The sequence below is a fragment of the Thunnus maccoyii genome, chromosome 1 (genome assembly GCF_910596095.1).
Source record: "Thunnus maccoyii chromosome 1, fThuMac1.1, whole genome shotgun sequence".
Classification (NCBI taxonomy): domain Eukaryota; kingdom Metazoa; phylum Chordata; class Actinopteri; order Scombriformes; family Scombridae; genus Thunnus; species Thunnus maccoyii.
In genome coordinates, this window is record NC_056533.1 from 31840224 (window position 1) to 31860617 (window position 20394).

Sequence of the window (20394 nt, forward strand, 5' to 3'; positions counted from 1 at the left end):
GGTATTACTGTATGATGTAAAGTAGGAGGAAAGCTGCCAGAGAAGCATTTTCATACTGATATGGGGATGACTAGAGAGAATGCAACTCATAGCATCATATTATTACAGTTACAAGGAACATTATTAAAAAGGAAAGTAGACGTTAAGAGTGACGTTAAGAGAGACAACTCATGCATCTGACACGTCAAAGTCTACATTAAAGGATAGGTTCACAATTTTTCAAGTCTGTCTTAAAACAACAGCCACATGTCCAAATGAACACTGAAAGGGGGTTTCCTCACTGTAATGTACGTGATGGAGGACAAAAACCACAGTGCACCCACACAGTTTTTTGTGCAAAAATGCATTTAAAAGTTAATGTGAAGCTTATATAAGGCTTCAGCAATCTGAGTTAGTCATATCAACTGGATATCTGCCACATTTACTGTCTTTTTAGCATCAAATTCCCTCTGTGTTTTGCTGTTGAGCTGTGGTGGAAGTACAGTAACAAAAAAAAAGAGACTTTGGCATTAAAAGACTGTAACGTTGAAAGATATCTACTTGATTTGACTCATTTGGATAGCTGGAGCTTCACATTAGCTTCAGATAAACTTTTAAATACATTTTTATGCAGAAGGAAGCTTGCGGATTTTGTCTCCCATCACTTACATTGTAACTGCATTATGAAAGGATCTTCTAATGATCAGTATGAACAAGAGGAATGATTACAGCAAGAAAAACATGTTACAATGTTCATTTGGAGCACCTGATTGTTGTTTTAAGACCGACTTGAAATATACTGAACCCATCCTTTAATGTTATGTTAATGTGAAATGTGTGTGAAATCCGTAGGGTATGAGACAGTTAAATGCTTTAATGCCCATGCGGTGGTTTCAGCATCAGCTTCAACTTGTCGTGTGTCATGAAATATTTTGTGGCCCTTCATAGATCTAATCGACGACATCAGCTCACAGGCTCATAAGGTGGTACTATTAGATAGAAAACGCGTATTTCCAAGGACAATCTGGCTTCATGTTTCACACAGTTCGGATCGACTGTGAGGTGATATAACAATATGGTTTGTCAGCTAGAGGAGACGCATTCAGCTCTGCAGTCTCACCAAATATCAGGTACATCAAACGTTAGATTCACAAGAAGAACCGAGTAAAGCTTCACTGGATCGTCTAAGTGATGCGTTACAGCAGACATGATAAAACCCAGTAAGAGACGTGCGTGCCATCCGCTGCAAACATATAACTATGCCTTATCTAGCAAGTAAACATTTGACTTAGCATCACAAAAGCTAGCGGCTACTACAGGCCCGTCTGGAGCTCTTGACTTGTAGCGCGGGAGCTCAGCTAGCACGCAACTGCTTCCTCACCGCGAGAAGGAGAAAACAAGCAACTACGGATATTTTACCTGTGATGCAGGCGTTGACCGCCGTCGGCTTTTGGGCTGTTACCACGTAGTTGTACGACATTTTTGACAACAACAAAACACAAACACCGAGAACAGTGTTTTTAGTCTCACACAAGTGGCAAAATCATTGATAACAAAAACGCCCGGAAGTAGTTCGTTAGCTGAGCTGTTTAGACTATGGAGGAGGGAGACGGGTTTTTTTTCCTAGGACGGCAAAGTCACGTCCCGCCCTACTCTGCCTCTGATTGGCTAGTACTCGTTACCTTCTTTGGTAAGGTTGGTTAGGTTTAGGCACGAGAGGTGAGATTGGTTGGGATTAGGGTAAGAATATCAAGGTCAGCCAATCAGAAGAACAGAAAGGCGGGTCATGACTTTGCCATCCTAGGACAAAAAATCCCATGGAGGATAGCATCGAGGGGAGATAACGGCAAGGATAACAGCAACAGAAGAGCGGTAATCCGGAGTTACAGCGCCCCTGTGTCGCGGAGGATCCACGGACAAGTGCTGTGGTCTGCACCTTACTAAATCTTCAAATTCAAGAAGCACTGAGGATAGATGGTATTGACGTTATGAATGCAACAATAAACATATACGTAATACATATGATGAAAAAAAGGAAAATTACTTATGGAGGAAAACTTTTTTGTGACAACATTTTTATAGGTACTGATTGGCAGAGGGCATGACTATTACTATATAAATTCTGTCTTACCAATAAGATTAAAGAAATACACATCAAAATTTTACACAACATATATCCAACAAATCTATATTTCGCCAAATTTTTAGATACTGAAAGCAAATGTAATTTTTGCAACGATGAACCGAATCTTTAATGCATTTCCTTTCATCCCTCAAACTTCTGACATGGTTTCATTTCAATAAATGTCCAAATGAAGAAGAGCAGAAGAATTATGACCAAAAAATTGGCACAAAAAATCAAGGTCCAGGCACTCAAGGTGGGTTTGAAAAATAAAAGGCCTTTATTTCAATAGGCTGGAGTCATTAAAAAAAAAAAATCCAATATTTCACCAAAAATCAAAGATTAGAGAAAATCTGAATCTGAATACTTCTGGTTATTAGGGACATCCTTTATTCATAAAGTAAAATGTACTTAAGCAAGGGAGTTAGAGACCAGTTTTCTGACTTCCCCCTAAAATGTAAAGGCCATTATGATATCAACATCAACATTAATCCATTAATTGAACATAGAAAATATCGCATATGACCAACAGGGGAATAACAGACATAAGTTTGTACATGCATGTCAGCTCTAGAATTATAAGATAGGGCAGAGACGGTATAAAAACTAAAATAAATTGATTATAATACAAATAACAAAGAACTAATATCAGCTGTGTTTCACAGTGTTTTCTAAAAGAATGATAGTTTTGTGCTTTTTAGTCACAGAAATTGTTTAAGCATTGATAAAATATCTCCACATCAACTTTCTGAATATGGAACATTGTTGTTCTAGACAAAGACATGTGGTCATTTTAAATTGTGAGCTTTTGATGGACTAAGAAACCTTTCTACGTTATTTGAGAGGCACTGAGACTAATCAATCAACTTGTTTTAATCACTCAACATTCATGGGCAGCATACCAGCAAGGGAATAATATAAGATATATTAAGATTTTGTTCTTAAGTTTCCTTTGAAAGCAGTGACCCCTGCTGTTCCAATAGCTCTACTACACAACCTAATATTACCTCTGATCCTTAATGAATACAGTAGGTAGAGAAATGCTGCTGCTGCTCATTTAGTGAATAATGACTGAGATCAGCAAAACAGACTTTTGTTTCTTACTTTGATCCAACATGAAGATCTAAAATTTTTTTACATTTGCCTGCTGCAGCGGAGACCAAAGAGCATATTCTATTATGTGTAAATGTTCTTTTACTGTTGAATATTAAATACAAATAGACCTGCAGTTAATGATTATTTTTGTTATTTATTAATCTGCTGAATATTTTATTTGGTTAACCGATTAGTAGTTTTGTCTACAAAATGTAAGAAAACAGTGAAAAATGTCTCTACAAATTCCCACAGACCGAGCTGGTGTCTTCAGATGTCTTGTTTTGTGAGACCAATAGTCCAAAACACAAAGATATTCACCATCACAGAGGACACAGAAAACCATAAAATCATCACATTTGAGAGGCTGTAACCAACAAATGTTTGGAATTTTTGCTTTAAAAAATGACTAAAAACAATTATTCGATTATCAAAACAGTTGTAGATTCATTCTCTGTCGATCGACTAATCGATCAGGTTAATCGACTAATTGTTGCAGCTCAAATAACAAGTAAATGACAAACGACAAAAGGCAGAATCTTTCAAAAAATAATCTGCAGTAAGAGCATGCAGTGGCAACAATAGAAGCAGAAATAATGCATAATGTCATTTGTTGATGTAATTTTGTTTTATTCCAGGGAATCTGGTGTTCTTGTATAGATTGTTTTAATCCGAAAAAAATGTTTCAGCGCGTTTGATGGTCTTTTAGTCTAAATTAGATATTTCAGATTTCTCTTGAACGCACCATGTGTTGCCCTGCTGCCATGGAAACAGGACTCTGCGTATCCAGCAAAGGAGCAACTAAGGCACAAAACAGAATATCGATTACTTAACTTAGTCTACAATTTGTCTGCACAATGGAGACGCCTGAAAGCACAGCAGAAAAAAATTCAACCATAAAAATAACTGTCATTGGTGGAAATAACCTGGTAAGCTAATTCAACGGTTAATTAACAAAAGTGACGCTAACTTTAATGACCCAACTGCTGAACCAACAGAAATATAACTGTTAGGCTGCTAACCGCTAGCTTAAAGGATAGGTTCACAGTTTCTCAAGTCTATCTTAAAACAACAGTCGGGTGCCTAAATGAACATTGAAAGAGGTTTTCCTCGCTGTAATAATTCATAAATACTGGCTATTAAAAGATCCCCTTCAAATGTGTTTTCAATGTAAGTAATGGGGGCCAAAATCCACAGTCTGTCCACACAATCATTTTTGCATTTAAAAGTTTATCTGAAGCTTATATGAGGCTTAAGCAGTCTGAGTTAGTCATATCAAGTGGCTATCTGCCACATTTACAGACTTTTTTAGTTTCAAATTCCCTGTTTCCCTATTGAGCTGTGGTGGAAGTATAGTAACAAAAAGAGGGACTTTGGCACTAAAAAGACTGTAACTTTGAAAGATCTACTTGATTTGACTCATTTGGACGGCTTAACCGTCATATTAGCTTCTGATAAACTTTTAAAAACATTTTTGCACAGAAGGATGACGGTGTTTTTGGCCCTCATCACTTAGGCTACATTGTAAATGCATTATGAAGGGATCTTCTAATGGTCAGTGTGAACAAGAGGAATGATTACAGCAAGAAAAACCTGTTTCAATGTGCATTTGGGTACCTGATTGTTGTTTTAAGACAGACTTTAAAAACTGTCAACCCGTCCTTTAACTGCTAAAAGAATGTTTGTGAATGTGCATTGTGACTTTTAATTAAATAAACAAAAACAAAAGAAAGTTAGCGTATCGAAAACATAGACAGATCTATTACGCTACAGTCATTATTATTGACTGTTTGTGTTATAGCGTTATGGTTTAAAGCAATTAACAGTCTGGAAGGCATTAAGACTTTATTTCTCAATAAAATATATATATTTTCTAACTGAGCAGCAAACAGAAGACCTTTTTTCTTTCCAGAGTCATCAGCCTTGCTAACCTGCCAAACTAATGCCCCATAAGGGTTTGACAGCATATCAATGGCTAAGACTCATGTAATATGTTTTTGGCATGATTGTATTGTTTAATTTAATTTGAACATTGGATTACGGCTCAGTACTTGCAATTAAATGACTGGCACCGGCATCTTGAATGCCCAAGACAAATTTCTCCTAAGGGAGACAATAAAGGCTAATCTTACATCGGGAGCAAATAAAAACCCTGAAAAGGCTGTAAGAATAGATGAGGCTTAAAAGGTGTTGGATGGAAAAACATTTAATTTCTAACAGCTCTGTTTCTTTTCTTTCAGCAAGGAAAAAAGTCAGACAGCTTCCAGAGTTTTGTTCGGGTGGAGTTGGATGGTACGGTGCTGGGAGAGTCAGACAAGAAGCAGGCTGACCCTGTGGAGCAGCGCGTCGACTACGACTTCACCTGCAGCTTCCACTGCTCCAGCGATGCTCTGGCTCTCAGTGATATCGCCCACAAACCGATCATAAGTAAGCTGAGTTAGAAAATGTTTTGTCTTCTGATATCTGACAGAACTGACAGCTGAGCTAACCAGTCTCTGACACAGAGGTTTCTGAACATTTAGCAGTCAGTTTCTCCTTGATAGCCACACCTTGGTGATAATACCATGATGATACATTTATAGAAAACTGCACACATGCTAAAATTATGGAATATACTTTGATTCGGGTTTTTGGATGCCATGAATAACTGGAAGCACTTCAATTGGGATCCTGCCTTATTAAAGGATTTATTAACATAATTACTCACCCAAACCACAGCAATGCAGAAATCAAAACAAAATCGACTCAAAACCTTTAATGAAGAGTTTTATTACTCTGGCTGTTTACATTTATCATCGCTGTTAGATTTCAGAAGAACACATTATTGCTAAATAGCAGCACTGTGTGGTTTTTTTGCGGTCAGTGACGGTGACGGAGTTCCTGCCTGATGAGAAGAAAGTGGAGGCGAGGTCATCGCTGATGGGCCAAGCTGTGGTCGACCTGCTGCCACTGCTGCAAGGTACAACTGCCTGTTAGAAATGACATGATTTTCCATCTAACAATTGGGATTTACCAGATTATTAACATCAGGAATATAGTGATAGCAAAATCAACCACTATCTGAATGATTTTTTTCTTCTGTCTTCAGGTCAGTGCAGCCTTTCATCCACAATCCCACTGTATCCAGTCAGCAGCTCCCCAGCCAAGGGCTCCTCCCAGGACTCCAGCAGCAAGGTTGGTTGGCTAATGACTCTAATATCACTACTATTAATTTACAGGTATACTGACAAAAGATCATTGTACCTGCTTGAGTTACTCACCAGTGAGATGAGCTGGTGCTAGATTTTTGATGGCTTTCATACGATTCTTACTTTGGTTGTAAAATGTAAACTATGTGTCAAATGAATTTTAATTACATTTTCTGAATTTTAATTTTGTTTGTACACTGAATTTTTTTTCTCTGACTTTGAATTTTGCCTCCTAAATTTGAGTTATGTATCCTGAGTAAAAAGCATTTTAACTATACCTATTTGAGCCAGTGACCTTTGCCACAGTTCTTACTTTTCTCTATCCCTATATATTCTGTCACTCTTTACCATCAACTAACTATCAATAAGGGAAAAATACTGTAAAAATGTCATGTTTAGAAATATAAACTGATTCACACTATTATTACTTTCTGTAAGTATTGTATTAGGCTCTGAAGAGGGATGTAGAAAGGTTTTTGCTGCTATGAGAGGTGAAATTTGGTTTAATTTAAGATTGGGCAATATGACAATATTTATAGCTAGACGATGATTTGTCAGTTATTAGACTTTTTGCTCTATCACACCTAATGAGGCACCTGTGGCTATTGCTTGAATATTGCTGGATGTATTAGCATTATGGACATCTCACAATATATGTTTATATAGCAAAATAATATGATATACAATTTCATCCATTGTATATTACCACCCTTAGTAAAGTTCATAGAGTTAGTGGATGAGACATGTTGCCTCCAGCCTCATCTATCAGTGAATGTTCTACAGTCACAGAGCAGCCTGAATGTGGAGACAGCAGCTAGGGCCAGACAGAGGCAGGTGGCCAGCCAAGCCTTTTCAATGTGGAAGAGCAAGGTAATCCCATCTGAACTCATAGGGCTGGAACAGTTCCAGATTGGGTGAATATCAAACCTCCTGGAACTTGAATAATCCACTTTGGAAAGAAAATACCATAAATGAGCTGAGTTGAAAGTATGGAAAAGCATTGTTATTAAGACAGTATCACACCCAGTGTTTTCTGCCCAGAAGTGGTAAGATGGGCATTTTATTTTCCTTAAGGCTTCTAGACCACAACAAGGCTACAGTATGGTAATTGGAAAGCTTTACTCATTATGACATTTTGTCTGGCAGTAAATCAAGAATCATGATACAAGTAGCTGATACACAGAAAAGCCAAGACAGCTAATTATTTTTAATTTGAAACACCCTCTTATACATTCCTGCTAGTGGTTTCAACGCTGTCTGTCACATCTGAAACTGAACCTTTTACATTGCTGATAAAAAAACAAAAAACATTCAGAGTATCTTTAAATTTGTCCACTTTAAAAATAAAGAATATAATGTTTAATGCATAATAATCAGTATTTTCCCCACAGTGTCTGGAGAAGCAGTCAGGGCCTCAGGTAAGGAAACGCCAATATTTTTAACTGAATAATGGCATCAGCAGACAACATCATCAAACAATTTATAAAGAAACCTGAATGTTTTACCCCCTTTAGCAACCGACACTGGACGTGTTTGTAAGTGTGTCGGATCCATTGCTGTCTGAGCCTGAACTCTCAGCCTCCAACCTGCTGAAGGTCACCATGGAGACAGCCTACTCCCTCCCTGAGACATGGACTCTGCTATCTGGGCCTGCTCCCACTCCGTGCACTTACACTGCTGCCCTGGAGGTCCCGCTTGCTGCAGAGGCAAGTGTTACACTGTACTTTTTATCTGTCTTCTTTAATTTTACTGAATATAATGTTCCATGTTTCTCATGCTGCGTTATGGTACTATCAGATAGTCTATGCTGCCTCATTCAAGACCAACTTCAAATCTTTTTAAGGTCTCTACTTCAGGGTGAAAGGAGCTTAACACTGTTCCTCTGACTCTCAGAAAGATCAGATGCTGGTGTTTTGTGAAGGGCAGCTGAAGGCAGGAGGACAGAAGGAAGACAATGGCCGACAGAGGAAGAGGCCCCATCAAGCCCTGCTGCTCCCGGGAAACCACTTCTTGCCTGGAGCCTTTTTCCAGGCAGAGCCCATTGAGCAGGAGAACGGCGAGCTAACTGGTTTAGAGGTACCTGTATTAGTAGATTTTGCAGTATAGCAGGTTACCGTCACAAACTGTTAGTATGTGGAATTGAGTGGGAGTGAGGGATGTTATACATATCCCTTTCATTTGATAGATGTGGACATGCTTCAAGGTAAATGCCAGCTTAGCCAGTGACTGATGAGATGAGAAGTTAAAGTGCCTTAAAAACATTTAAAATCTGAAGTAAATTGACCTTAGTGGCATAAATATGCTGTAGAAGACAAAAAAGTAACTCAGCATGGAAGCAGGTTCACTTACATTGTCAGTTACAAGGTTGAAGTTTCACTGTTCCTGCAGGACCGCGAGTTTCGTAATGAAGCAGAGACCCTGAAGAGCAGGGTAAGCTGGGACACAGAAATGCGCTGTTTTCTGGATGAAGGAGGAACCGCCAGGTCAGCTTCACACACAACTCACTCCTTCTCCTCCTATCTGACAATGATGCTACCTATTAGCTTTGAGTTTTAAGAGCTTTATTCTAGACAGGGAAAGTCAGGGTCAGTTCATTGGGGCTAAATCAGGGCTTTTAGGAAATTCAGGATTAACCACATTTCAGGATTACAGCGGAGTGTACTTGACAACTGGAATGGAAACCAGAAATCATGGAAAAGTCATTTTATCTTATTTCTGGTTTTACCTCAGGGCTACGCAATAAACCTGGGACTCTGTGATCTGTGAAACAGGTTCACTGTTTGAAATTAAAACATCAAAGCCCTGTCAAGAGAGCCACACATAGTGGCTTAGCAAATGATAATCAGTATAGCAAAAAGAAAATTAACATATAAGAGTGTATGTTAGTGAATTGCATCATTGTGTGGGTAGATACACGTATGAAAATATGTGAATCGATATTGACTGTGATTTCAGGCTGCGTCAGAAGATCATTGAGAGCAGACTGTGGCCGGTGGAGATCATGAGGTCGTTGGCTCCTACGGGAAAAGCAGCAGAAACTGCCAAGCTGGTGAGACACCTTTGTAGGGGATTGATGAAGTAAAAGATAATGTTTAATCGAGTTGACGACAACTACGCCCTTTATTGTAAGTGCAACAAAACCGTTGTGAGTACAAAGCCAGTAAGTACATGTTTATGCTTGTTGAACCACGTGTTCAACAAGCATAAACATGAAGAAAAGTGATATTTTTAGCTGCTTCGCCCGCAGTGTGCCATCCACCACCGGTATGTTTGGCAGATTCTTGTAAACTTAGCTGCTGGCTGAGACAAACCAGCCCCTCCTCTTTACCAGCTGTACCTGCAGGCAGTGAATCACATCAGCAGCAGAGGGAGGCTGACAGAGGACAGGAGGAAGGACTGCCTGCACAGACAGCAGCTGTGCACACGCCCCTTGAATCGGGTTGTGGCGACAGATGGGTTGAAATTGTATGTCATGTGTGGACTGTGCGTGTGGACTGTGTTTCATAGACGATCTGGCAACTTTGCCAACGTCAGGCAAACATACAAAACTAATGGATCCGTGTGTATGACGATTATTCATAATAAAAGTTAAGCGCCATGCAAATTACGGGAGTTTCCCGGGAGAAACAACAAAATGCGAGCACAGCGGGAGAGGAGGTGAAAATACGGGAAAAACCCAGGAAAATGGGAGTGTTTGCAGGTCTGCTATTAGTTATACTGGAGCTAATGTGATGCTTTAGTAGAGTATCCAGTGGATAGTTAAAATTAAACATTTTCAGAACGCTTACCATGTGGTTTAAAAACATGAAGTAAAGGTCAATGACAGACCAGCAAGTTCAGTGGTAGAAATTGTTCATGTTTATTGAGAGACAGAACTAAACATGTGTGTATGTTTGTGTGAAGCTAGCTGAGGAGGACCCACAGATCCCCTTCCATGGTGTGGCGTTCGTGGACATGGGGCGGTTGCTGTATCCTGGAGTTACCCGCATCCGAGGAGCATACAGCATTCGGCCCTTCTCTGAAACTGAGTTGCTGAACAAGGTCAAACAAATACACATATTGAAACCTTTGCGTACATTCATTTTTTTTGTTCCTTTATTTATGTTCTGGATCTGGGTCTGTATTTATCAAGTATCTTAATGTTTACCAGGAATAACTTATATACAAATTGACTTCCAGCTGCTGTTTAAAGGAACACTTTTTGAAAATGAGGTCATCTCTGTGTGACCAGTACAGAGACAGGTCTTAGGATGTTTACTACACAGCACTGCTGTGTCATGTGATGCATGAAGAAAGACTCCACTTAAGATAGTCTACTAAATAGCCTAATACTGGCCTTATGGTGTTTGTACTGTTAAGTCTCTATAAAGGTGTCTCTGTCATTGATCTTGGACTCAAAGGCCAAGCGGAGTGTCAGTGTGTTAAAGAAGCAGGCCAAGGCTGCAGCAAGCCAGCTCAAAGCTCGAGCTGGCTCGGCTGCAGGCTCTTGCAAATCAAGGGCAGGGAAGGCCCTGGATGGAGGCAACAAGGGAGCCAAGGATTCCAAGGAGCCAGCCAAAAAGGTCAGCGAGGTCCCAATGGACATAAAATAAGTCCATAAAAGCTTTTGAGCTTTCCAACTAGAACAAAAAGGAGTGGTTGATATGTTTTTTACTTTTCATACAAATGAATTCACCTAGATTTCAGGAGTAGAAAGGGCAACCTGTGTGATGTCTTAACCACAACAAAGTTTTTAGCTCTTTAAATTCACCAAATTGTGACCTTGGAAGTCCTTAAGTTAGATGTACGTGTTGTGTTTGGGAAGCTTTGACTCTAACATTACCTGTTTTCATTGTGTCAGCAACCTGGCAATCAAAGCAGGATGGCTCCAGCCGACAGCATGGCTGACAGTGTGACAGAAACTGAACCACACGTCAATACAGAGGAAAATGTAAGCATCACAACTCCGTAAAGTATTTATGTCAATCACAAACATAGTTTACAGTTTACTTGACATCTGTGCTGCAGGATTTAACTATTGAACATCCTCAATAAAGTATTTATGTCAATCACAAACATAGTTTACAGTTTACTTGACATCTGTGCTGCAGGATTTAACTATTGAACATCCTCAATACTGTTACAGACTGTAAATATATATCCACCTTATGTGCTTCCTCTTAAACTATATTTTGGAAAGCCCTGAGAATTCTAACACTTTATTCTCCTTTATGACAGATGTATGTGGAGGCCAGAACTTACATTATTATTGAAATTGCCTTGGAGAAACCACTAGTGCCCAAAACATCTCCAGAGGAGCTGGCCAGAAGGTAATGTGATTTACAAATTCTCTGAGTGTCCTGTGGTCACTTTCATTGGTTACTGTGTCATGCTGGATTGCAGCCCAGAGCTATCAGAACTTCTGAGCTATGAAAAAAGAAATCACTTATGAAGTCAATTAGTCATTAATATGAAATTATACAGTTTTAATAGCGACAGTTTCACACCCCATGGCTGTAGACCAGAAAGCCAGGATTTTTGAATTGAGTCAGTATGAGTGAGAATGTGCTGAGATCTGTCTGTTTCATGCAGGGTAAAAGCACTGATCCCTCCCAGATCTCCACTTCCAGCGGGTCCTAGTAAAGCAGAAAGAGTAAAACACCGACATAATTATATATACATATATACACATATACGGTATATGCATACACACGATCACAGTGAAACACACATTAGTGTTACCTGCTGAACTCTCTCTACTGGTGTGTGTGTTTTTGCAGGCCGTGCAGGGCTTCCACAGGCAGGTAGGCAATGTGGTGACCCATGTTTCCGACCAGTATGAGGAACTATTTGGAGCAAAATGCAAGCCATCAGAAGACTGCAGCCGGGAGCAAATGAAGGCTCAGCTGATGGGAGCGCTTAATGTCTCTGGGAGATATTTTGCCTTCAAGGAACAGATGAAGGTGAGGACAGCTGCTCAAGTCCCGGGTAGATGGATGAAACTTGCAAGAACCCTGAAACTAGTTGCCCTAATAGTGGTATTCCTGCAATTGGTGACTGTTCGGTGTGTATTTCAGCGGATGAACATGTGTGTGTTTCCGTTGTGTAGCATGCAGTGGTGAGGATTGTGCGTGACAAGATGCAGCAGACAGAGCCATTCACTGAGCCTCAGGATCTGCATGCTTTTGTCAGCAAGCTCTATGTCTACCTGGTGGATGAGATGCACTTAGCTATGGACAAGGTGGGTACACACATATATGCACACACCCTGGGGAGTGGCTTTGGTCCAGGAGGAAGAGTGGGTTGTCCACTATCTACACGGTTGGCGGTGCAATCCTCAGCTCCTCCTGTTCGCATGTTGAAGTGTCCTTGGGCGAGACACTGAACCTCAAATTGCTCCGGATGGTTAGGCCAGCACTCTGCATGGTAGCTTGCTGCCGTGCAGAGTGGGGGAATGGGTGGGAGGAAGTGCTATACAAATGCAACCATTTTCCAATTACCACACATACATCCGCATTTATGTTCATTTGTATCCTCTGTTCCTCATCAGATTTATTCAGAGGACGTTGATGATGACTCCCCGGATGAGATCCATTTGAGTACCTCTCAGCTCAGATTTTTTGCTAGAGAGGCTCAGCACACCGGGAATTATCAGCAGGCTGCTCAGTACTACCAGGAGGTACAATAACACCTTTCTAATACGTCTGCTATTCATTCAAAAGAAATGAAGAAAAGTAATTGCTGACAAGCTTTTAATTTTTCTTTTTATTTAGTCGTAACTATACTTGTTAGTCAGTAGTTGGTCTTTTTTATTAAAAAAAAAAAAGAGCAGAGTTGATCAATCACAGACGTCCATTTATTCAGTTTTTCTAGATCTGAAAATCAAATGCTTGATTTGCACTAATTTATTTTTGTGTGTTTGTTGTGTTAAGAGGACACAAGTAATGTTGCAGCAGTGATCAATGATCCTCTCTGTGCAGATAATGACTCCAGTTAAACTAACAAAGTGGCTACTAAATTTTGTATTTGTTTACCTGCAGCTGGTGGTGAGGCATCCATGTGAGCCCTCCCACAAGTTTGAGTGGGGAAGCCTCTACATGCTGACTGGAGACTACATGAAAGCTAAAGAGTGTTTCCATGATGCTGTGTCCATCCAGCAGGCCCACCAGCCCAGGTCAGAAAAGATCCAGACACAGTAAAAACATAAAATATCAAAGAATATCAAAGTTACTGATTTACAAGAGAAGAGAAGCAATTGATTACTGCTACGTTTGGCTTCATGAATACTGTATGTCTAAAAGGATAGTGATGAGCTCAATATTTAAATCCTGAGTGTATTTACTGTATATCATGATAATTTCTTGCTTTTATTTTGAGCAGGCTGGACTGTTGTAATGCTCTTTTATCTGGTCTACCCAAAACAGTTATATATCAGCTGATTCAGAACTCTGCGGCCTGAGTTCTGACCAGGACTAGATTACATCTGTTTTAAAGTCCTCACACTGGTTGCCTGTCAGTTTCGTATTGATTTTAAAATTATTTTACTTGTTTTTAAAGCACTTTATGGTCTTGTTCCGGCCTGTATGTCTCACATGATTACAGTGTATCAACCAGTACGGCCCCTCGGGTCCTCTGGCACGAATGAAACCTTTTGTGAGGCAGCTTTTAGTTTTCATGCTCCGAGCAGCTGGAACAGTCTGTCTGAGGATCTGAGAGTAGCAGGAAGTGTTGATATTTTTAAGTATAAACTTAAAACCTGCCTCTTTAGCCTGGCTTTTGATTAAGCATGATTTATAGACATTATTTACTTATTTTTATTCACTTATTTTATTTTATTCATGTTGTAAAATTTTATTTTATCTTTTGTTATTATTATTATTAATAATATTATTATTTTTCCCTCTTATCGGTTTTATTTGTCTTTGTTTTTTCATCTATTTTATCTAGTTTTATAATCAAATTTTTATTTTACTCCATTTTATTATTAGTATAGTTTTTAAATCTATTTGATCTTATCACATTTTCATAATTTTTATTTCTTGTGTGCATTAGTTTCAAATTATTTTACTGTTTACTGTCTATATTTGCTCCGTCTTATTATTGGCTTGTCTTTATCTGTGAAGCACTTTGAATTTGCAATAACTTGTTTGAAAGGTGCTATACAGATAAAGTTTGATTGATTGATTTCTTGATTACTTATCCATCATTAAGAGCAAAATTGCCATCAGGCGCTATTAAGCAATAAGTAAGAATAATTAATTACAGTAGATAAAAATAGGATAAAATGAAGCCAACCCTGGGAACCAAAGTGGGGAGCAACTAGACCATTTTGAAATTTCCACAATTAAAATACAAAAAAAACAGTTCATAAAATGTGTACTCGCAATAAAAGAGTGTTCCAGGGCGGACTGGGCTGGTAGAAACATGAGACGGCGGACAGACAGGATTTTCAACTGCCAGCACAACCCTTAATTCACTCAGTTTCACAAGCAACAAACTCAGTGTCCCTCAGTCCAATATAAATTTTTCCCAAGAGCAGTGGAGCCTCCGCCTTGCTTGCTCTGGAACGCTCTTGCACTGGAAACTCTGGCAGTCTTTTGTTAGAGAAATCGACTTGGCTCCTAATTACTTCCTTTTCCACAGCTACAGAGCCAGCTCCAAGCGGCTCGCTGGCAGACCCCGGAGAGAGCAGGTGATCAGTATTACAGTACAGGCATCCACAAAACAGAGAACATTGTACTCTCTACAGCAATAACAACCTTAATGGTCAAACCTTATAACTCACTGACTTTGCTATTCTTCACCTGCATTTGCCATTCCTTATTGTCTACAACTAGAAATATCAAATCACTTGTCAATACCAAATCAATACCAAAGGAACAGGTAGAACCAGAGGCAGTCCACCCTGACTTATCCTGGAAGGAGACGCAATGTTACGGTCACACAGGCAGCTGAAAAAATTCTAGGCAAAAAAATGTGAACTGGAAGTCAGGACCTGTGTGTCTGTATCTTCTTCTTTCTCCAGCCTGATGATGTGTGGGGTCCTAGCAGCGATGTTTGAACGTTTTGAGGAAGCTGAGACCTTCCTGGAGCGAGCCACCAGCATAGAGCCACCCAGTGTGGTGGCCTGGACGCTGCTGGGTGAGGACAGCTGTTTAATCTGTGACGCATACAGACTGCTACTACAACACTCATTTTTTATATCAAAAATCTGATGTCAGCCATCAGTGTTGTCTAACTCTAATGTGATGGAGGCTCCCGTGAGGTTATAGCCACTCAAGGTGCTCTGGAGGATATGGTCTTTGTGTATTTTATCAGTTAGATTGTTCAGGATGGCCTTTCTTTTGTTCTTAATTCAAAAACAGTAATATCTCCCAGAGTTTCCTTGCCTCAGGTAGGTGAGTAAACATGCCTTGAGCTGATGATTCTTAATTCATTTGTTTGGTTTCAGTACAGAGTTTTAAGTATTTCAAATGTTGTTTCAGAGACTTTTTAAAATCTCAAAAAAGTAAATTTCCAAAGACAATACTTCATAATGAAAATATACGAAATGGTAACATTCAAATATATTAGAAATCAGCAACATTTAGCAAACTTTGGTTTCAGTCCTCACAAACTTGGACCCCTAAATGTCCCTGAGCAGTAAAACAGGAGAGGTGTATGCTGGAAAATGTAAAGTCTGTTTTCCCATTTCTGCATCTGCTTTCCAGGTTTGATCCAGGAGAGCCAGAACAAACTCACCCTGGCTGAGAGGGCCATCCTGGAAGCCAGAAATCAGCTGAGGGAAGAGGTAGCAAAGAGGCAAACGCAGAAGGGGGAAGAGAAGAATACTGAGAAGAAGAAAGACCAGCATGAGGAAGAGGAGACAGCCGCGGCTGCATGTAATTCTGGCAACATTAAGCAAGGTAAGACACAGTGAGAGGAAAAGCTCCCAGAAAAGAAGTGTATGCTGTCCCTTCATCTAAATGTGATGATGCATTAGTTTTCTGTGGTCACATGGGGGGGGAAACCAGGCAGCAGATATAAAGGCCATTCTTGGAGAGAAAAGCAGAAATGCTAGAGGAGACTTTGGTGTTATGTTTGTGCCAGTGGTGCTGGTGAAAGGGTCATTTGGGGGGTTGGTTTGTCTCTGAAGTGTTTCTGGTCCCAGTTTCCCTTTGTTGTTGTGGATCTGCATTGTTGAGACTGAATGAGAAGGTTTCCACTTGTAATATTTGCTATAAATTGTCATAAAACAGGAAAATGTGCATTTGTGGATTGATTGACAAAGATATAATTGTGGTAGCCTCACCTGCAGTCACATGATAATCTGACCAATCTGAACATAGTTAAGATGCATACGGTTTGAAACTACCACCTAAAAATAAGACTTGTCTAATCTCTCGTCTTTCTTGCACTCACTGAAGCTCTCAGTTCACTTCAATCTGAAGGCCTGTGACAGTGAATATGAGTCCTGTGAGCTGCCAGTGTAACCTATCACTATTACCGTCTCGTTCTCTCAGACTCAGACTGTGGAGACCAGGACTCAGCGGTGCACAGAGAGCCTCCAGCACAAAATGTCAGTTCCAGATCAGCTCCGGCTACATTCTCAACAATCTACACAGAGACGGTCCAGTTCCTGCTGCAAAACAATGCCCTGAAGGTAAAAACATACATTGTGGCTGGCGGTTTAACAAGCTGATCAGCGAGCTAGACTCACAGTCGAATACAGTATGAATCAAAACAATCTAAAAACTACATTACTACTGCAGTGTCATTTTATGAATCCCAGTTAAGTGAGTTAAGGAGCAAAAGTGATCTTTGACCGTTATTGTTGCTCCTAGAAAATCCATGTATTGTGGGTATCTTGAATGTCCACATCTAAATCTGACATTGACAGCAGTAATGCTCCAACAAATGAGACAACAAATGTCTTATGGCTGCTAACAGAGCTAACACTATTTTCCTGTTGTCAGATGGCAGAACGTGCTCTGTCCCAGGAACTGCTGTGTTCAGACGGCGGTCGCAGTGTCTCCTACCTCCTTCATTTGGCCCATTTGCAGTTTCTCAGAGCTGACTATTGCAGTGCCACTGCTAGCCTCAGGGAGGCACTATTACACAGAGACCAGGTAATCCCAATCTGACAACATGAGTACGGACTGGGCAGAAAATGTGGCACAGGTTTATCTTATTAACGCTTTCCTGAAAGGCTGAATCATTCTCCTTTATGATGTAGGGAAGCAGTTGATTTCAATGAATCTTTTTAAGTTGGCTCTTTTTACTGTTGTTACTGTTAATGTGATGCCACCACACAGCAATGAGCACCGATAACTGCCATCTGATCTGAAGCCTGACGTGAAGTGTTTTCCACCTTGTGAGCAGGACGCAGATGCGTGGGCTCTGAATGGTCACTGTCACTATCTGTGCGGGGAGTTCACTGAGGCTCAGCAGAGCTATGAGCGGAGCCTGAACTTCCAGCAGCAGCCATCAGACTCTCACCATGTTGTCCTTCGCCTGGGATCCATCTACCTCCAGGAGGGAAAGGTTAGATAGCAGATATCAGACTACAGTGAAGCCTGTCTGATCTGACCAGTTGGACAGTTTACTGTGAACTCTATCTGCTGATGAGTCAGGGCAGGAGATGTTGGTGCATTTCCAGGAAAGGCTAAAAACGTCACCAGTCATTCTTCATTTTTTACCAGCTACAGAAAGGGTTCCTATACATCTTAGAATGACTTGAAAGTCAGAAATACTAACGGAAATAGCATTCTAGTAAGAGAAAGTTTTTTCCAAAATACCATAATTTCACAAAATCATGAAGAATAATTTGTTTTCCTGGAAAGGTTTTTACTTTGCAGCACGGTTGCGATCAGGTTGCTCTTATATTGCTGTTTGTGAATGTGTGTAACTGTGTGGGCAGGGTGTTGTAAAGAGAGCACTGTGCTGTAGAAACCACAAATCAAATTATTCACACTTCATTGAAGTTAAAGCACATCATTAAACTTGTAAAACAAATCTACAAATATCTATGAAGTCATTTATGAACACAGTGTAACTGAATGTCTCCTTTTTGTGCTGTTCACTTTCAGTTTGAACAAGCCAAAGTTGTGTACCTGCAGGCTTGTGAGCAGTCTCCATCCTGCCTGACCTGGCTGGGCCTGGGCGCCACCTGTTACCGGGTAAATCTCTCCCTCTCTCTCCCACACAATGATTGAAATGATGGCAACCAGAAAATATTTTTAAATCCAACTTGATTATTGCCTCGAAAGGCTCCAAAGCGGTCTTATTTACACGTTGTATCTTGTTTATTGAACACATGTAGACATACAAATGCAAAAACATGACATTGTGGCTTTAGGGGCAGATGACATTGAAGTTATTTCTTCACCAAAATGTTGAGCACAGTGATTCAACTCAGCATCTGAAAAGTCCTACTCTCACAGAGGGGTTGCACTAAGTTCTGTCCTAATTCTAATGTGAACAAAGCCCAGGTTGCTCTTGGATGTATTTGGGACTGTCCTGCTATCTAACAAGATTCATGTGCAGAATACAGCCATGGAGTTGTTGAGAGCCATTTTTTTTTTTATTTACTTTGGAAGGATATGAGCTTTGGTTGTGTTTGTGTCTGTCTGGCTGTGTAGCTGCAGGAGCTGTGTGTAGCTGAGGAAGCTTTGACTGAGGCCAACCATTTGAACAATCAGAATGCAGAAGTGTGGGCTTACCTGTCTCTGATCTGCCTCAGGGTGAGTGATGATGATGCTCTGAAAGTACACTGTGCCTGTGTCCCAGTTCAGGCTCGGCTTCCTCCGAAGGCTGCATTTCAAGACTGACTTAACAGGTTGACACTGTCCGAATACAAAGAAGCCAAAAAATGTGGCATAGAAATAAGGTCCTCTTTTGCCCAAATATGGGGGGGGGCATGGTGTATCCTGTGGTCTCCAGTATACCACAATCCATCACCCACTAATCACATGACATTGTCATATTCACCAGGTATTTGTTTCAGCAACACCCGACTCATGAGGAGAGGAAAAGCAGATTCAGCTTAACCTTCAGATCCAGTGGAGACACGCACACCTTTTCACCCTATGATATGTCCTTCCAGGAATGCAGTCCCTGAATTGGGACACAGTTAAACAAAGATTCACTTTTCACTGCTCACAACTGGATTTTTCCAGCTAGGCCACAGGGACTTGAACTAACCATTAGATGACAGATTTTTCTTTTCCCCCTTTATGTTTTCAGTCTGGCAGACAGGAGGAAGCAGAGAAGTTTTATAAATACGCCACAAGGGTGAGTTGGACTAATGTTATTATTGTATCAGTCATTCTGGAAATAGTCATTTATCTATTATTAATGGTTGATAATGCTGTGAAATCTCTAAATAAAAACATTTTTAAATGAAAAGATAAACCTAAAACAGTTTCATTTGTTTCTAAATTAAACATAAAATTCAGTAACAAGCATGTTTGTTGAAATTAGTTATTTACGGGAACTCATGCTGTAGCATTTATCATAAAAATATAGCATTTGAGTGTATATACTGAGTGCATATAGTGCCCTGTCTTGAATTAAAATTAAAATATAGGTATCTGTATTTATCAATGATTTTGTCCTGATGTGTTCATTTGACAAAATATGTCTCTATCATCCAAAATCTATTTCAAAGTCACATTTCTGTTTTTACGGAACAAACTTAAACTCCTGTCTGACGAATAAAAAAATCATTTTTCTTGGTACAGTTCAACTTGCAGAATAATTCGCTCCTCAAGGAGATCAAAGAGCTGCAGGATCAGGTCCGCTTCAGTCATCTGGTGTCATGCTTTGGAACAAGTACCGACGCAGGAGTTTAAATCCTATGAGCAAGTACATTTCATACATAGACACACGTAGAGTCTAAATGGCACATCTTTAAAATGTTCTGTTTAAACTGCCGGGTTATGTTAGGAGTTGTATTGGTATTCTTTAATTGTATTTTGAGAATGTATATGTATTAAATGCTTTATTGTGAAAAAGTAACACAGCCAGCTCAGATGATCATGTTGAATCAGATTT

At 39.9% G+C, this 20394-nt stretch overlaps 2 protein-coding genes across 4 annotated transcripts in view; one reads left to right on the forward strand and one right to left on the reverse strand.

The window, feature by feature from the left end:
* The window catches only part of ddb1 (damage-specific DNA binding protein 1), a 48746-nt gene extending 47159 nt beyond the window's left edge, over positions 1-1587 (reverse strand). The window contains exon 1 of the mRNA XM_042413611.1: positions 1399-1587. Within this exon, the coding sequence (XP_042269545.1) occupies positions 1399-1459 (61 nt within the window). The 5' untranslated portion in view covers positions 1460-1587. The remainder of the gene's footprint in view (positions 1-1398) is intronic.
* A 2361-nt stretch (positions 1588-3948) lies between these two features.
* cfap70 (cilia and flagella associated protein 70) lies at positions 3949-20358 on the forward strand. Of its 3 annotated transcripts, none has more exons than XM_042435996.1 (28): positions 3949-4122; positions 5434-5620; positions 6057-6152; positions 6282-6367; positions 7165-7251; positions 7773-7799; positions 7896-8087; positions 8275-8457; positions 8770-8864; positions 9337-9430; positions 10285-10422; positions 10782-10943; positions 11222-11311; positions 11599-11690; positions 11953-12013; positions 12141-12323; positions 12470-12601; positions 12911-13039; positions 13401-13555; positions 15386-15501; positions 16071-16265; positions 16863-17002; positions 17316-17468; positions 17722-17883; positions 18429-18518; positions 18981-19082; positions 19585-19632; positions 20082-20358. In XM_042435996.1, the coding sequence occupies exons 1-28, from the start codon at positions 4051-4053 to the stop codon at positions 20190-20192; spliced, it is 3378 nt and encodes a 1125-aa protein (XP_042291930.1). In that variant the 5' UTR covers positions 3949-4050; the 3' UTR covers positions 20193-20358. The 3 variants fall into 3 exon arrangements, with proteins under 3 accessions (XP_042291930.1, XP_042292048.1, XP_042292003.1); XM_042436114.1 differs by having other exon boundaries at positions 13401-13534; XM_042436069.1 differs by having other exon boundaries at positions 7171-7251.
* Positions 20359-20394: the final 36 nt, after the last annotated feature.